Source organism: Ochotona princeps, chromosome 2 (genome assembly GCF_030435755.1).
Source record: "Ochotona princeps isolate mOchPri1 chromosome 2, mOchPri1.hap1, whole genome shotgun sequence".
Taxonomy (NCBI): Eukaryota; Metazoa; Chordata; class Mammalia; order Lagomorpha; family Ochotonidae; genus Ochotona; species Ochotona princeps.
Window position 1 is genome coordinate 91115107 of NC_080833.1, and position 15097 is coordinate 91130203.

Below are 15097 nucleotides of genomic sequence, written 5' to 3' on the forward strand. Positions count from 1 at the left end.
CACACACAAGCTGGACCCAAAGCAGACCATGAAACCACCTGCCTGGGAGAACTGAGAAGCCTGTATGGAAATCTCCCAATTGCCTAGGACGCTGCTGCCACAGGTGACAAATGCAAAGGAGAATCAGCCACATCTGGTTCAAACTATGGCTCCAAGCCCTAGTAGATATGTAACTTTGGGTGTTCTCATCTGTATAGCAACAAAAAATAATGTTTGCCTCCTAAGGTGTTGAAAATTTGTGAAGGGATACACAAAGCAAAACAGCAATTTTACTGTTACTGATGCTCAGTAATTGGTGGCCTTGGCTGTTATACCCAGAATTATCCCACTGGAACAAAGTCACGCACTTTTAAGTATTCATGTTACTTCCCAAGACTTATAATCATTTCCTGAAAATTTGCACGTAGACAAGTAGTTCCTTTGAGTTTTAAACATTCAAAAATTTCATTTCCAATTCATTCCCATTGCTTAATTCCCATAAACAAATAAATTTAGAGGAAAAATGGGTTAAAGAAAGGATCAGAGGACAGTAAGTACAAGAATGTCATTGGCATTATTTTAGGACTAGCAGCTTAGAGAGGGTCAGCTTCACTTAGGCTGTTTGGTCTTTATATTCTGCAGCCACAGACAAATGTGCTATCCTTTCCTGGCTAAATAATGTCGTGGCTTCTGGTTCCTTACACTGATTAAACTTTATCCTCCAATTTTTTTTTTTTTTTTTTTTTGGACCTTGGGACAGCTAAATCACACCTTGCCAAAGTTAAAAGGAATCTTAGAAACCACACTCCTATATTCATCCACTTCCTTTTTCAGGCTTCTAGGCAAGCAGTCTGCTGGCTGAGGAGGCTGAAGACCTCTAAAAGGTCACACAATGACTCTGGACTGAGGCCAGGTAGAGGATCCGAGACTTTGCCCTCTGCAGACAGAACATTCAGCATCCAACTGATTTTGGTAATTTTTACATATTTCATGAGTGTGCAAAGGGTCAAGCGCTAGAGCAAAGTGGGTGAGACCACTGTTTTGACATTTTCTTCCCTTCCTGTATCTGAGGGGAGGGCAGAGATAGGGGAGAAGCCACATCCAACCTCCCAACCATCCCAGGGTCCCTCCAAGGGCTCTGCTCAAGTGGTTTTGATAGTTCAACAGTTCAGTATTGCTGTCGATCTTGCCACTGCAATCATGATGAAATCTCTCCAGACTGTCTTGCCTGACATATTGCACCTTAGAATCTCCATATGCCCACGTATTCACTGCCAACTCTTTGCTGGGGTAGCTGATCGATTTGTTCTGTCCTCCATCCTGTTATGGTACCAGGTGTTATCTGCAGCCTCCAGTGTACTGCCATATCCTCCATGTGCATCTGAATATGCTGTCCACTGCTCTAAGCCACTGAGGAGGCCCAGCTCTGACATAGCAATCCTTGCTCAGACCATGGAACCTGCAGTTTTCTCCATGGTTGGAGTTCTGAGTCCAGCAGTTCAGGTGGAGGGATTCCAAAAGAAACTGCATCTGAGGTGATCCCAGACCTAATTCTTGTGTGTGCATGCCAGTACAGGGTCCGGCACAGTACGTCGCCCCTATCAGCCTATTCAGTTAGTTGCAATTGCTGGGTCAGTTGTCTCCAGTCCTGTCTACGGAACCAATGGGTGTTGCAGCCCAGCCCAATCCCACCTACCACACACTTGGTCACCATGCAGATCAGTGGGAGCTACAGCCTAGTTGGCGTGACCTGCAGTAACTCCCACCAGGCCCGCCCCCTACCTGGTTCCTGTGCTTGCCAGTATGTACAGGACTGGTTCTGTCTATCCCACATCCCATTCAGCTCTTATACATGTCAATGGGCATTGAATCCTAGTTCGACCCAACCAGCCCCACTATCCAGCCCACACACATACTGGTGGATGCCATACTCTATCTGGCCATGCCTGTCCCAGTCCTGGTTCTCATGCTCACCAGTGGGAATGGTAACCCAAAAGGAAGGTGCCTATTTTTTCCCTACTGGGCCGACTCCCAGATCTTGCACTCTCCAGGTGGTACTGCAGTTTAGTTCGACAATTTTTCCCCTAGGCAAGGATCTGCTAGCCAGTGCTGCAACAAAGCCCCACCAACCCTCATGCCCTCTGCCTTCTGTGTATACCAGTAGGTACAGTCTGCCCAGCCTGGCTTGTCCGTGATCCAGCTTGCACGCAGGCCAACAGGTGTTGTAGCCCTGCCTGGCCTGGCCTGCCCACAATCCCAACTCTCACGTTCACCAATGGCACCACGCAGCCCCTCTACTGGGTTCACCCACTGCCCAGTGCATCTCACATGTGCTGGTTAGGTGCAGCAGCCCAATCTGTAATAGCCTGCATCACCTCGGCATTTGTAAGTGGGTGCTGTATCCTGGCCGGGGCCAGCCCACCCCCAGGTTCCAGCTCATGCTGGTTGGGACCACAGCCTAGCCAAACCAGCCAGCCCCCAATCCCAACCCTAATGTGGACTGGCAGGTCCCACACACCAGTCTGGCTCTCGGATTCGCCAGCAGGTGATATGAACTGGCCCAGCCTGGCTTGCCCCAGACCCGAATCAAAAGTAAGCCCAAGAGTACCATACCCTAGCCTGGTCTGGGCTGCTCCTTATTGTGGTTCATGCACTCACCTGTCCGGACTGTGTCCTGACAGAAGAGTTGCCAAATTCCTCCATCAGAACCCCTCTCAGTGCCAGATCTCACACATACCATTGGGTCCATAAGCCAGACCTACTTAGTCCACCTCCTATCGTAGTCCGAATAATGGCCTTTCCTGACCAGCCCTCACCCATTCCGGTTTTTATTATCAGGTGCTACAGCCCAGTGAAGCCTGGTCCATACCCACACACAGCTCATGCATGGCTCAGCAGGGACAGAGACCTAGCCCAGCCCATCCTATACCCATCCTGGTTCTCATGGGTTCTAGTGGGTGCTGGAGTCTAGCCCAGTCTTGTATGCCCCATACCCAGTCCACACCTAGGGAGACTGTATCCAAGTCCAGACCAGACCACAGCCCCAATTGATCCCCCGCATATACCAGTGGAACCCACAATCCAGTTAGGGCATCCCCTTAGCTCCCCAACCAGGTCTGATACCAGCCAGAGATCTCGTGCGTGTCAGTGGTTGCTATGATTCCGCTTGGCATAGCCCCTCACCCATCTTGGCCCTTGCCTTCTGATGCTGCAGCCACCTGGCCCAGCCAGCCCCCAGTCCCAACTCTCACTGGTGGGTGCTGCAATCTGATCTTGCTCAGTCTGCTCTTATCCTTGGCTCATGAAAGCCAGCAGGTGTGGCAGCCTAGCCTGGCACGACCTGCACGCCCACCTGGGGTTTCTACACTTGCCAGTGAGCTATGGTTTGCTCAGTCCCACCTGGTGTGCCTCCTTCCGAAACCAACTCACACTTGGCAATGGATGGAGCTACCCTGCCTAGCCTGACCAACACCCAGGTTCCCCCAACTTGGGCCACTCCCAGACCCAGATCTCACACATGCCGGTGGGTGCTCGGCCCTTACCTGACATGGCCTGCCCCAACCATCTCAGCTTTTGTGCTGGTACAGCCCGGCTGGCCCTACACCCTGTTTTAGGGTCTCCTGCAGGTGCTGCAGCCTGGACTTGCCCTGCTTGTTTCAGGCCCCAGTACTGGTGAGCATCATTGAGTTCCATAGTCACATCTAGCTCAGCCATCACCACCCTAACTCTCAAGCTAACCAGAGTAGGACTTATAGTTCCACAGGGTTAGGCCCACATATCCCTCACAGAATCCACCCCTGGACCTGGTTCTCCTACATACTACTTGGTGTCATGGCCCAGTCTAATGTGATCCATCCCCTGATCAGACACTGTCAGGTACTAGGATCAGGCCCTACCAGACAAGCCCCTAGCCATAGCTTGCACGTGTGCTGGCATGTGGTATTCAGCCAGTTCCATGCCAACAAGCTCAACCCAGGACTTCAATGTGGGCTGGTGCATCAATCTGACCCATAAAGATCTTCATAAAGATCAGTCTGACCCATGTCTCCCCCAATCAAACCACCAGGTCTCAGTCTCCTCGCTTGCCTGCAAGTATAGAATTGTGCTCTTTTTACCAAAGAAAAACCCAAGCCAGCCAAACCCTTACTTTGGTTTCATGTTATAACCAAAATACTACACCCTTGCAATCCAAGTGTCACTCTCAAGCCTCCTTAAAGATACAGCACATGAATGACAAGTGTGAGGACAAACTTCTGTTATTTTTAGTGTTTTCCTTCTTGGGTACTTATTTTCATAATGAAGATTATGTTGGCAGGTCCTAAAGTCATGTCAGCTTAATTACTTCATCCTTTCATTGCTGTTTATTTCTTAGATGTTTAAATTCAGTCACTAAGCGACCATATGCTGGGCCCTAAAGACCTCCCTTGCATGTGCCAGGATCCCATTTGGGGATCCCATATGGGTACCAGTTCATGATCCGGCTGCTCTGCTTATCCAGCTCCCTGCTTGTGGCCTGGGAAAGAAGTCAAGGATGACCCAAAACCTTGGAACCCTGCACCTGCATGGAATTCCCAGAAGAAGCTCCTGGTTCTGCATCAGCTCAGATCCAGCCATTGCGACCACTTGGGGAGTGAACCAGTGGATAGAGGATCTTTTTCTGTTTCTCCAATAAAAATAAGTACTTAAAGAACAAGTTTAAATGTCTCTCCAATCATTTCATAAGTGCCCATGACCTCTGATAGGATGATCTTTCACCTAACAGGCACAAGCACAGAGCACATGTCAGTAATACAGTAAATATTAAAATTCCTACATAAAAATTATACAGAAATCCAAAGAAATCCGAGTATAAATGACTTAATCTTAAATATCTCAAGTCCTCTCCCAATTTCAGAAAAGGAGAGGTGAACATTTTTTCAACTTGCAAAAATTAGGTTCCTTCTAGATACAAGAAACACTGGAGGGAGAAAGTACTGGTCCTCATCTTTTAGAGCCAACAAGCCACGTAAATGACAGAGGATGCAAGTCCTCTCATGTATAAACAGGAGGAAAAAACAAAAAGGCTTCTCTTGCGCTGCTTTAACTGTAAAAGCAATCCTATCTCACCGGGAAAGTTGCTGCTATGCATTTGGTTGTCACTACTGTGTATTGTTCTGGGTATTGTACTATGTTTTTCTAAGCCAGTGTGTGAAGTTTAATCACATTTTATAGAAGAGAAGCCACTTACATGATGTCCCCCACTTTACAGAATTTGATAAAATGTCTTCCAGCCAATAACAAAATAAATGGAATTACCTTCCCAAAATCACGAACATCAAACAGGTCAAATGCTTCGAAGAGTTCACTTTTCCTCATTCCAAATGTCTCGCAACACGCTGTGAGGAATGTCCTTATGTTCTTCAGACAGAGAAACTGAGGAACAGGAGACAAGCATTAGTATACAGAAAATGCCACCGACTGCTCGCTGTGCTGTCACATTCACACACATCACAGGGACAAAGCAGAAGCAGCCAGCTCCTGAGGTCACTTGCCAGTGATGCTGGCAGGATGCAGGCTAAGCACCCACTCTCACTCCAGGCTGCCCCAATCAGGGCCAAAGCAGACAAACCTTCCACCCACAAGAAGCTTTCATTCTAAAGTGAGAAGACAGATGAGAACAAATGCAACAACAAATACCAACAGTGGCTGGTTTTCAGCTCCTATGGAGATAAGGACAGCAAGTAAAGCCAGAGGTGACAGGTAAGAAATGTGGATTGCCAGAGGTGGGGGTGGGAGGAAGCCTGAACATGCTGGCCATTCTAGAGCAGCAGAGATGGGAGGTTCAGAAGGAGCATGCCAGGAAGAACTGTGGAAAAGATAGGATAGTAGCCTACCTAGGCATGCTGTACTAAGGCTCCAAGGCAGGAGTGCACAAATATGTCTGACAAAGGACGAGTGGGCTAAAACAGAGTAAGTGACTGGGGCAAATGGTAGAAGATGAGCTGGAAAGATAAGGGTGGTCAGAAGATGGGAGGGCCCTCGTGGACAACTCCTACATATGGGAAGCCCATGTGGTCCTTGAGCTAAACAAGGAATAAAATAGAATGTTCTGAAGGAGTCTTTTCAGACCTCTCTTGAATACAGACTGAAACCAGAGTGAAGGTAAAAGGCAGGGAACCCAGGTCAAACTATTGTGATACTCCAGGGGAAAGAACTATGTGAAGACCAGATGTTAGCATTTTCCCTGTGTCATATCCAAATTACGTGTCAGTCATCCAATGGGGCTTCAGGCAGGTAGCTGGATACACAAGTTACAGTCCAGGAGATAGGAATGTGCTTCAGACATAAAGTGGGGAGTGTCAGTATAGAAAATATCTAACCGGGATAGCAACTGAGGGGAGAGGAGAGGACCTAGGACCTCAGAACTTCACATAAAGGAAGGAGGAGACACAAAGGAATGTGAGAGTGATTGGTGAGGAAGGTGATAGAACAGGAGAATGGGCTTCCAGCCAGCAAAGTAAAGCAAGCAAGTGTTTCTAGGTGGAGAGAATGGCAAGCCACGTCAGATGCAAAGAAGATTTACATCAAATCCTGCCTCTAGAACTTAGTGGTGTGAAGGTTATGGCGAAAGCAGTTTGTTTTGGGGAGCAGGGTGAAAAGCTGCTGAGGGGTACAATGGGAAAAGAGGAAAGAGAATAGGATGTAGCCTGAGTTAGGCTGCACAGGGAAAGAAAAAGGGAGGGTTTTAAAAAACAATGGCAGATATTATGACATGGATTTTTTTTTTTGAAAGATTTTTTGGAAGACTAAGTTACATAGAGAAACAGATTAAGTGATTTCATCTATTCGTTCATTCCTCATTCTCCCATGTCCTTAAGACTTCCCATCTTAAGAACATGTAAGGCAGAATTTACTTGCAGTGTCCAAAAGACAGATGCCCACAGCAAAAATCAGTTTCCTCAACGTGAATTCATTGTTTCTAGAAGTGTTAGACGCAGTGCCATACATGGGCCAAAACTTAATTTTGACTGATGTGAACTAAAAACCAAACAAACAAAAAAATTACCTGTTTTTCTTAAAAAGGAAAATCCTTAACCCTCAATAAATCAGCAACATTTCATCTTATTACACTTTAAGTGCCATCAATATTTTGTCCTGTTTTGGGGGATTTTTAGAATCTGAATCCAGCACATTTTACTTATTCTGTATCTGAAACATCCAGAGTTTTCATAGGCTCAAACACCGTTTCACCCTTTATGGAAATCTTTCTCAAGGCCTAAATATTTCCGGAGGGTTAAAAACCCCATGGGAAACATCATAAACCCTTTGAAACACAAACGCAGCCGCCAATCGCCACGTGAAATCTACTTTCACTTTTAAAGATTCATGAGGGACCTTTACAGCACAGATTCTCTCCGCATGCAGCTCTTGCACACAGAATTGTTTATTTACAGACTAAAAGCTGTGCATTCCCCCCAAGACAGACACTGAATACTCTCTCAGGGATTATGCAACTGCTCCTGGCAATATTTTTTACATAATTAAGTGCCCCACTCATAGCTCACCAAGGAACAAAGTATAACAGCATAGGCCACCCTCTGAAGGTTTCTCAAACTTTCCCCAAATGGAAGGAAAATGGCACCTCTCTTCCACTGAAGTGCTTTGATCATTCAATCAGAAAAACAAATAGTACTGAAAAATAAAAACAGCATGTAATCTAGCTCACTGCATACATAGAAGGAAAGTTTCAAAAGTGCGTCTTTCTCTAAATTCTTGTCTCTTCACTATTTCAGTTCTATTAAATTCAATTAAGTACTGGATCTGAAAAATGCCAGGGTATGTTCTCTCTCCCAGGTAATCCTCAAACCTTGTTACCCTATGTTTATTTTTCATTCAATAGGTTTAAAGTGTCTACCATGCTACATAAACTCAAAATGCTAAAAATGAGATCAGGTTCTGTTTCAAACATTGTTTTTAAACTACCCAGGAGAAAGCTCAGCTCCTCCCACTGGCCTTGCTCTTCACTGGTGTCCAGCTCTGGGCACACACAAGGATGGAGCAATAATGAAGGTGAGTTATCACCAGAAATGTCCCAGAGATGCACCCGCTAGTCTGCCTGTGCACTGCCTACTTCTAATTTCACATCTTTGTTTTATTCTATTAAAATTTCGAACCAAAAGAAAGGTTCAAGGAATAATGTAATGGATACTCCATCTACGCAACCAGGCCATCACTGTGCCATATCTGCTTCTGCATGGATACATGTACCCTTCATTTGCAAAGTTTGTCCCGGTCTACTCTTTGGAAGTTTTTTTTAAGCCTCTGTATCACCTGTAGCAGCCTGAAACACACCATCTTCAGAGGTAGTTCATGAGGTACTAGACAAATTTGTCTGAAATCCATTGTAAACATTTTACATCTGACCAGAATTTATAGTTTTGATAAACCATCTAATTTTGGCTTAGAATTTTTAATTCTAGTTATTAAGCTTGAATAGCTAAGGATGCCTAAAATATCAAGTACATTCCTGTGACACAGAGCTGGAAGTAGCAGTTGAGCTACCTGTTGATAATGGTTCCTATTGTCTCAAGACCCAAAGGACATACATTTCATTCCACTTGAAGATAAACATATGCTGCTATGAGCACGTTCATAGAAGTTTAGAGGGCCAAGGCTAACCTAGAAGGACCCAAGTTAATTTTGTACTCACAAGGCCAGCATCATAGTGTCCATCAGTTAAGCCACCACTGACAGTATCTGTACCTCACATGAGCACTGGCTCACATCTCAACTGTTCAACTTCCAGTTCAGCTCCCAATGTGCCAGGGAAAGCAGTAGAAGGTGCCTCAGAACTTGGAGTCTACCACCCATGTAGGAGACCAGAATGAAGCTTCAGCATGATTCAGTGCATGCATTCTCTCTCTCTCTCACACACACACACACACACACACACGAATACTTTAGTGTGTCTAGTAACACACCTACCAGTGGCCATGACAGCAAATATCAAATCATATAGGGATCATAAAGAGCCAGGGGCTAGATAATGGGAAATCTCTAATTACTCCCCCTTTATTAGAATATACCTCCCCTTTGATCAAGTAATCTCTAACAGTGAACACAGTTCAAAGACGGGACCACTTCACTTCAAGATGGATCCATACCTCTGGTAGAGTTAATACTTTTGTTTTCAATTAAAATCTTCCTGCTTAGTACTGTTCTGACACTTCTGAGCTGTTTCTTGAAGCAAAGTCAAGGAACTGGGTACTGGGCAGTTCTCCCAGTCCAATGCAATTCCTTCAAGATGAAGAGTTGCCAAGCACGGATACAGAAAGGTTTGAACAGAGCTATTTATTCATTTATCAAATATTGAGATGCTTACTATTTGCTGAGCATAAAACACATCCCAAATGAGTTCAAGTCATGAAAGTATTAAATGTTAATAAGTCTCCCAAGAGATAAGGATCAGAAAAACAAACATGGCCCAAACTCCATCCCCAAAGCCTGGTCATGGTCAGGCAAAGTATGCTGACAAGCAAGCTACAGGGTCATGCAGGAGTTGTGATCTATGAAGGTGTTATAAAGCCCCTGGGAGTCCTGGAACAACAGGGCCATTTGCCTGGAATGACTATGTATGAGGTGACACCACAAACAGGTCATGTCTGATGTAGGAGGCAAAATGGGAATTGCCAGCATGGGGATTCAGGGCTAGTCTAGGTGGATGGCAGAGGGTGCACTTGAGCAAGTGGCAAGACTGAGCATGCCAACAATGGACACCACCTTTGATGGGAGCAGTCAGGGAAGGAATTTGACAAGGGAGCTGGGATTACTTGGCATTCCAAAGAGATCCAAGATTTATCCTGGGACAAACAGTTAAAAGGTTTTATGTAGGAGAAGGAAATACTCACTTTTGCGTATCATATTTATCACTACTGTGATTTCAGTGAGTGGTATACACCAAGCTTTACAGTAAATGTTTATCCCATTTACGCTTTACAACAATCCAGTCTAGATTTTTTTCTTCTCTATATCCTGAGGTTTAGAGCTTTTTCCCAAATTTACATAGCAGGATTTGCCAGAGTAATGGAATTAGGATTCAAATGCAGATATTCTGGATACAGAACTCATATCCTCAATTATGTTAGACTAATTCCACTTTTTTGCAGTGCGCAGAATTAAATGGTTTTCTTTTTATTGGGGAGATAGTGCTGTGTAAGCAGGCAATACAAAGATATTCAGGGCACTGTGATATGAATTTGAGGAAATGGTGAGTTACACCAGGATGGGGGAAAGAAATCGGACACACACTCTAGAGGTTAACAAAGAACGGAAACGGGGGACAACTGACGCAATACAGGTGAGTGGTTAGGGGAACACAAAGAGACCCAAGAATTGCAGCTGTGTCCTGCAGGAGTGCAGTCAGGGCATTCCAGGAAAACGCCAATTCAGTAAATGAGGGTGTAAAGAGGACACCCTGAGTCAGGCAATTCTTGTCTTCACAAATGGAAAAGCCCAGCCAGTAGATAGCATCTAGCCTCATGTCTGTTCACAAGCTTTGTACTCTAGTAACAAGATCACTGTCTTCAATCTCCATGCTTAGCCTCGTCACCACTCAGACACGAAGGACTTGCTTGCTCCAAGTTGAGGAAAGAAAATTATAGAAGCACTCAATACAGTTGGCACAAAACCTTCAAAAGATACTTCTCAGACCATTAAGGCCTAAGTCATTGCAAGGTTTTCCTCTAGCGCTCTTCCTCAAGGTCCATCCCCGCCCACATTGAGTTCCCCTCTAGGCATGCGCAACCCCAGAACCTATGGAACTACATCATAAAACAAAAAATACATTTTTCTAAAAAGGATACAGCTCTCTGGATCAGTAAATGTTTCATGACCAGGAAACTTGAGGAGGAAAAAGTGCAAGTGACTTTGCAAGGTACCAGCAGCCTGTCGCAACTTCAGTATGAAGGACACTGATGCTACTAAGGGGAAACAGGCAGAGCTCACACTGTGCAAGCCTGTAGTGAAACTGGAAAGCTCTGTCCTATCCCACTATGCATCAGGTACCAAGCCACACCTTTCGGTGTAGAAGACTCCCCACGCCATCTCTTCCCAAGGATATGTACGCAAACTTGTGATTTGAACGCAAACTTGATTTCAAAGATAAACACCTGCTTCTGTAAACCTGTTGGCACCCAGGGATGGGTTGTGTTCACCAAGACTATTGTCAGAGGAAAAGCCTCCATGGCTGATTGCAAAATCTCTCAAGATGCAACTGAGAAACGGTATCCCTGGGGCACGTTGGCAATTCCTCAAAGCCTCAGAACAGTGTGGACTAGTTTCCCAGCCAAGACACCAGGTAAAGAGGGCCTCAGGCCGTCACTTTTAGAGACTGTCATTACTCCACTTGAAGGAGAGGCCATGCATTTACATCCTTGGCATAATTCAAATTTCAAGTGGTCCCCAACAGGCTGACTGGCAGTTTTGTGAGGCTCAGAAGAGACTGCTACCAAGCTCCTTCACCAGCCCTAAAATATAGGAGGAAGTTCCATTCAGAGCTAAGCCCCAGCTCAGATTTTATCAAGCCCCTCCCAGCACCTTCACAACTCTGGCCCCGTTTTCTTCCCTTTCCAAAGGGCTCCAACCAACCACCCTTCACAGAACTTGTCAGGAGAAAGACAGGAGGGGGATCACCTCGATTGTCCTTTACTGGAGCATTCTACTGCTGATTCTTTCACCTAATCTTCTGCCTTCTCTGTCCTGTCTGCCTCTTCAAATTCACTAATAGTTTATCTCCAAGAACTTTTTTTAAATTATTTTTATTTCCATGTGGAACTCACATGTCTTTTCCCATCTTCAGTCAGAGGGTCTAACACAAGAGGCTTGCTTGTCTCTGTTCTATGAAGCAATCACATCATGAGATGCCTCCAGAATTCTTTTAATCACACTACAACTATGAATTCACTAAAAACAAGCATTTGGGGTTGGCACAGGGGCTCAATCGATATCCCATATGGGTGTCAGTTTTGTCCCTGACTGCTCCACTTCCCATCCAGCTCCATCTTGTAGTCTGGGAAAGCAGCAGAGGATGGCTCAAGTCCTTGGCCCCCTCCACCCATATGGGAGACCTGAAGAAGTTTCTGGCTCAACTATGGCCATTGCGGCCATTTGGGGGAGTGAACCAGTGGGATGGAAGATCTGTCTCACTATCTCTTTAAATCTGCCTTTCAAATAAAAATAAATCTTGAGACACATTGAACAGCATTCATAATACAAGGGTTTTTATTTTTCATCTTATCTATCAATAATGGTGTTGTGAGATAGTTGAGGATACTGGGAAAGCTCATAAGTGTTATAAAAAAGATGTACACTGCCCCTGCTGCACAACATCTGGCATACAGGAACAATGCTCTGCTGTAAGCCACCTTCCCAATATTGCTTCATGAAATAAAGATGTCTGAGCATACAGACTCAATCTGTCTCAAGCATAAATCATAAGATCTTTTATAACAGAGACAATGTAAACAAATCAGGAAGTAAATACCTAAGTAACTCTGGAGAAAATTAGCAACCATTCCTTGGAAGCAAGAGAAACCAAGAGGGAAGCCAGGAAACTCAGGGAAATTTTACATTAAGTTGTGTCCATATGCTCTAACACGTTTGTGTGGCAAGTGATTATTGTGAAGAATAGCATCCAGAATATTCTTACAAGAAACTACCTGATTTTAAATATCACAATTACATCATTTATCAAAATAATTACTTTGGATAAAAATGTGTCCAATACCAGAAGTGATCAATCAGGCAGTTGCATCTACCAGTATGTGCACTGGCTGGTTCAGGGGACAGGCCAAACCTGACCCTGACGACACTCAAGAAGATCGTTGGAGGACTTCCTAACAAGACGGCTGGACTCAGACCAACCACAGGGAACAATCACAGGATGTGTGGTCTGATCCTGAAGTGCATGCGTCATGTCAGGACAGTTGATTACGCCTATGCAGTGGACAACATACCCAGATGCACAGTGGTGACATGACAGCCAATTCATTTAACCTAGCAGAGGACACCAAGTGCTGAATCAGAGAATGGGAAGTAGAACAGGTCGAATCACTCTCCTAATCAAGCTTTGCAGCACATTCTTGGTCCGTGGATGCACTAAGAGACTTGGTCAGCCACTAGGCCTTGAAAAGATACATTCAAACATGGGACCAGAAGCCAACAGTGTCTCAGAACTATCAAAACCACTCAAGTAACACCATCTGAGCATTCTTCCCCATATTGGCATCTCTAAGGCATCAAATGACCATTCCGTATCCCCGGTGCTGATGTAGTTTTGATAGTCCCTTCCTCCACTGAAGACATAGGAGAGTAAATAAAAATTCCAACACCCTGCTTCTTCCAAACCTCAACCCTGCCCATCCTAATTGGAGACCCATATGGAGATAATATTTTTACATAGTTGAAGGAAGTAAGAATAAAATAATGAAAAGTGCCCAATGTTAAATAAGCAGCCATTTTCATTCAAGCTTTTTATTAATTTCCTAGGAAACCTAAGTGCCAGGATTTTGTCTTCTATCTCAATGTTAAATGCTTCCATAAGTCCACTATGTGAAAAAAAAAAATCAAGCTACATTCCTACTATGGCAAACATTTATACAATATTATATTAACCATCTATCTTAGTGTTTGATTCAAAATGCTTGACTACTGCTCACACAAAGTATAGGAGTCCCACCTCTGAATGGTGCTAATGTGATACTCCAGTCTACACAAAAGATCATGGACTTGGCATTTCATGATCCCCACATAATCTGATCTCCTGGCCAGGACTACATGTAAATATGTATATTTACATTTGTACATGGACACAAATGTGACATACATGCCCATTTTGTTACCAAGCGGGGAATATTTTAAATGAGATGATGCATCTTAATTTTATAAAGATCAATTTGGGTTTCAATCAGTCTTCCTCTGGTTCTACGTTTAAAAAGATTATAAAATATCCACAAAACTCAGATTCAAGAATACCAACTGAATTCCCAAATATAAAGTTAAAAAATTAAAGGAATAAGCACTTTACAATCTTGCAATATTATTCTGCCTACTGGTTATAATAAGATACTAAAGAAGGGCACAGCACAGAAGCCTAGCAGCTAAAGTACTCACTTTGCATGTACCGAGATCCTATTTGGGTGCTGGCTCAGATTCCAGCTGCTCCACTTCCCATCCAGCTCCCTGCATATGGCCTGGGAAAGCAGCAGAGGATGGCCCAAAGCCTTGGGACCCTGCACCTGCCTGGGAGATCTTGGTAAACTTCTGACTCCTGGTTTTGAATCAGCTCAGCTCTGACCTTTACAGCCACCTGGGAAGCAATCCAACGGAAGGAAGACCTTTCTGTCTCTAAAAATCTGAATTTCCAATAAAAATAAGTAAAATTTTTTTAAAAATACTAAAGAGAATATTGCTATTTACCGTATCCTGTATTACCTGCTTTATGGAAAAGGGCAAGGGTGTAGCACAACTAATAATGAAGTGGAACATTTCCCAAGTGATTTTACCTTCGGGGAATTAAAAAAAAAAAGGTATATATAACTTTTCTCTAGGAAGTATGGGTAGCCTAGTAGCTAAATTCTCACCTTGCATGTGCCAGCATCCCATATGGGTGCTGGTTCATGTTGCAGCTGCTGCACTTCCCATCCAGCTCCCTGCTTGTGGCCTGGGAAAGCAGTCAAGAACGGCCCAAGGCCTTAGGACGCTGTACCCACATAAACGACCCGGAAGAAGCTCCTGGCTTTGGATCAGCTCAGTTCCAGCCATTGTGGCCACTTAGGGAGTAAACCGGAAGAGAGAGGATGTCTTTCTCTGCAAAGCTGCTTTCAATAAAAAAATTATTCTTAAAAAGAAATCAGCGGGGGAGACTCGCAAGATGGCCGACATAGGAGGAAGACTGTGAGAGAGCTCACAGACAGAGAGGGCTAGAACGCGACAAAAGCGTAAGTGGAGCAGCATAGAACTACAGGGAGAAGAACGTGAAGTTCCCTGGACAGTGTGGAGCCAAAAAAATCCACACAACTCGGAAGAGCAACCAGGGAAAAACAAAGCAAAGGACAGGGAAGACGACTTTCCGCTCCTGACC

At 44.6% G+C, this 15097-nt stretch overlaps 1 protein-coding gene across 2 annotated transcripts in view; it reads right to left on the reverse strand.

Moving 5' to 3' along the window:
* Window positions 1-15097, reverse strand: part of VAV3 (vav guanine nucleotide exchange factor 3) — a 371921-nt gene that overhangs the window by 277122 nt on the left and 79702 nt on the right. For both annotated transcript variants that reach the window (XM_004581990.2, XM_058659743.1), the window contains exon 2: window positions 5275-5391. In XM_004581990.2, the coding sequence (XP_004582047.2) occupies window positions 5275-5391 (117 nt within the window). The remainder of the gene's footprint in view (window positions 1-5274; window positions 5392-15097) is intronic.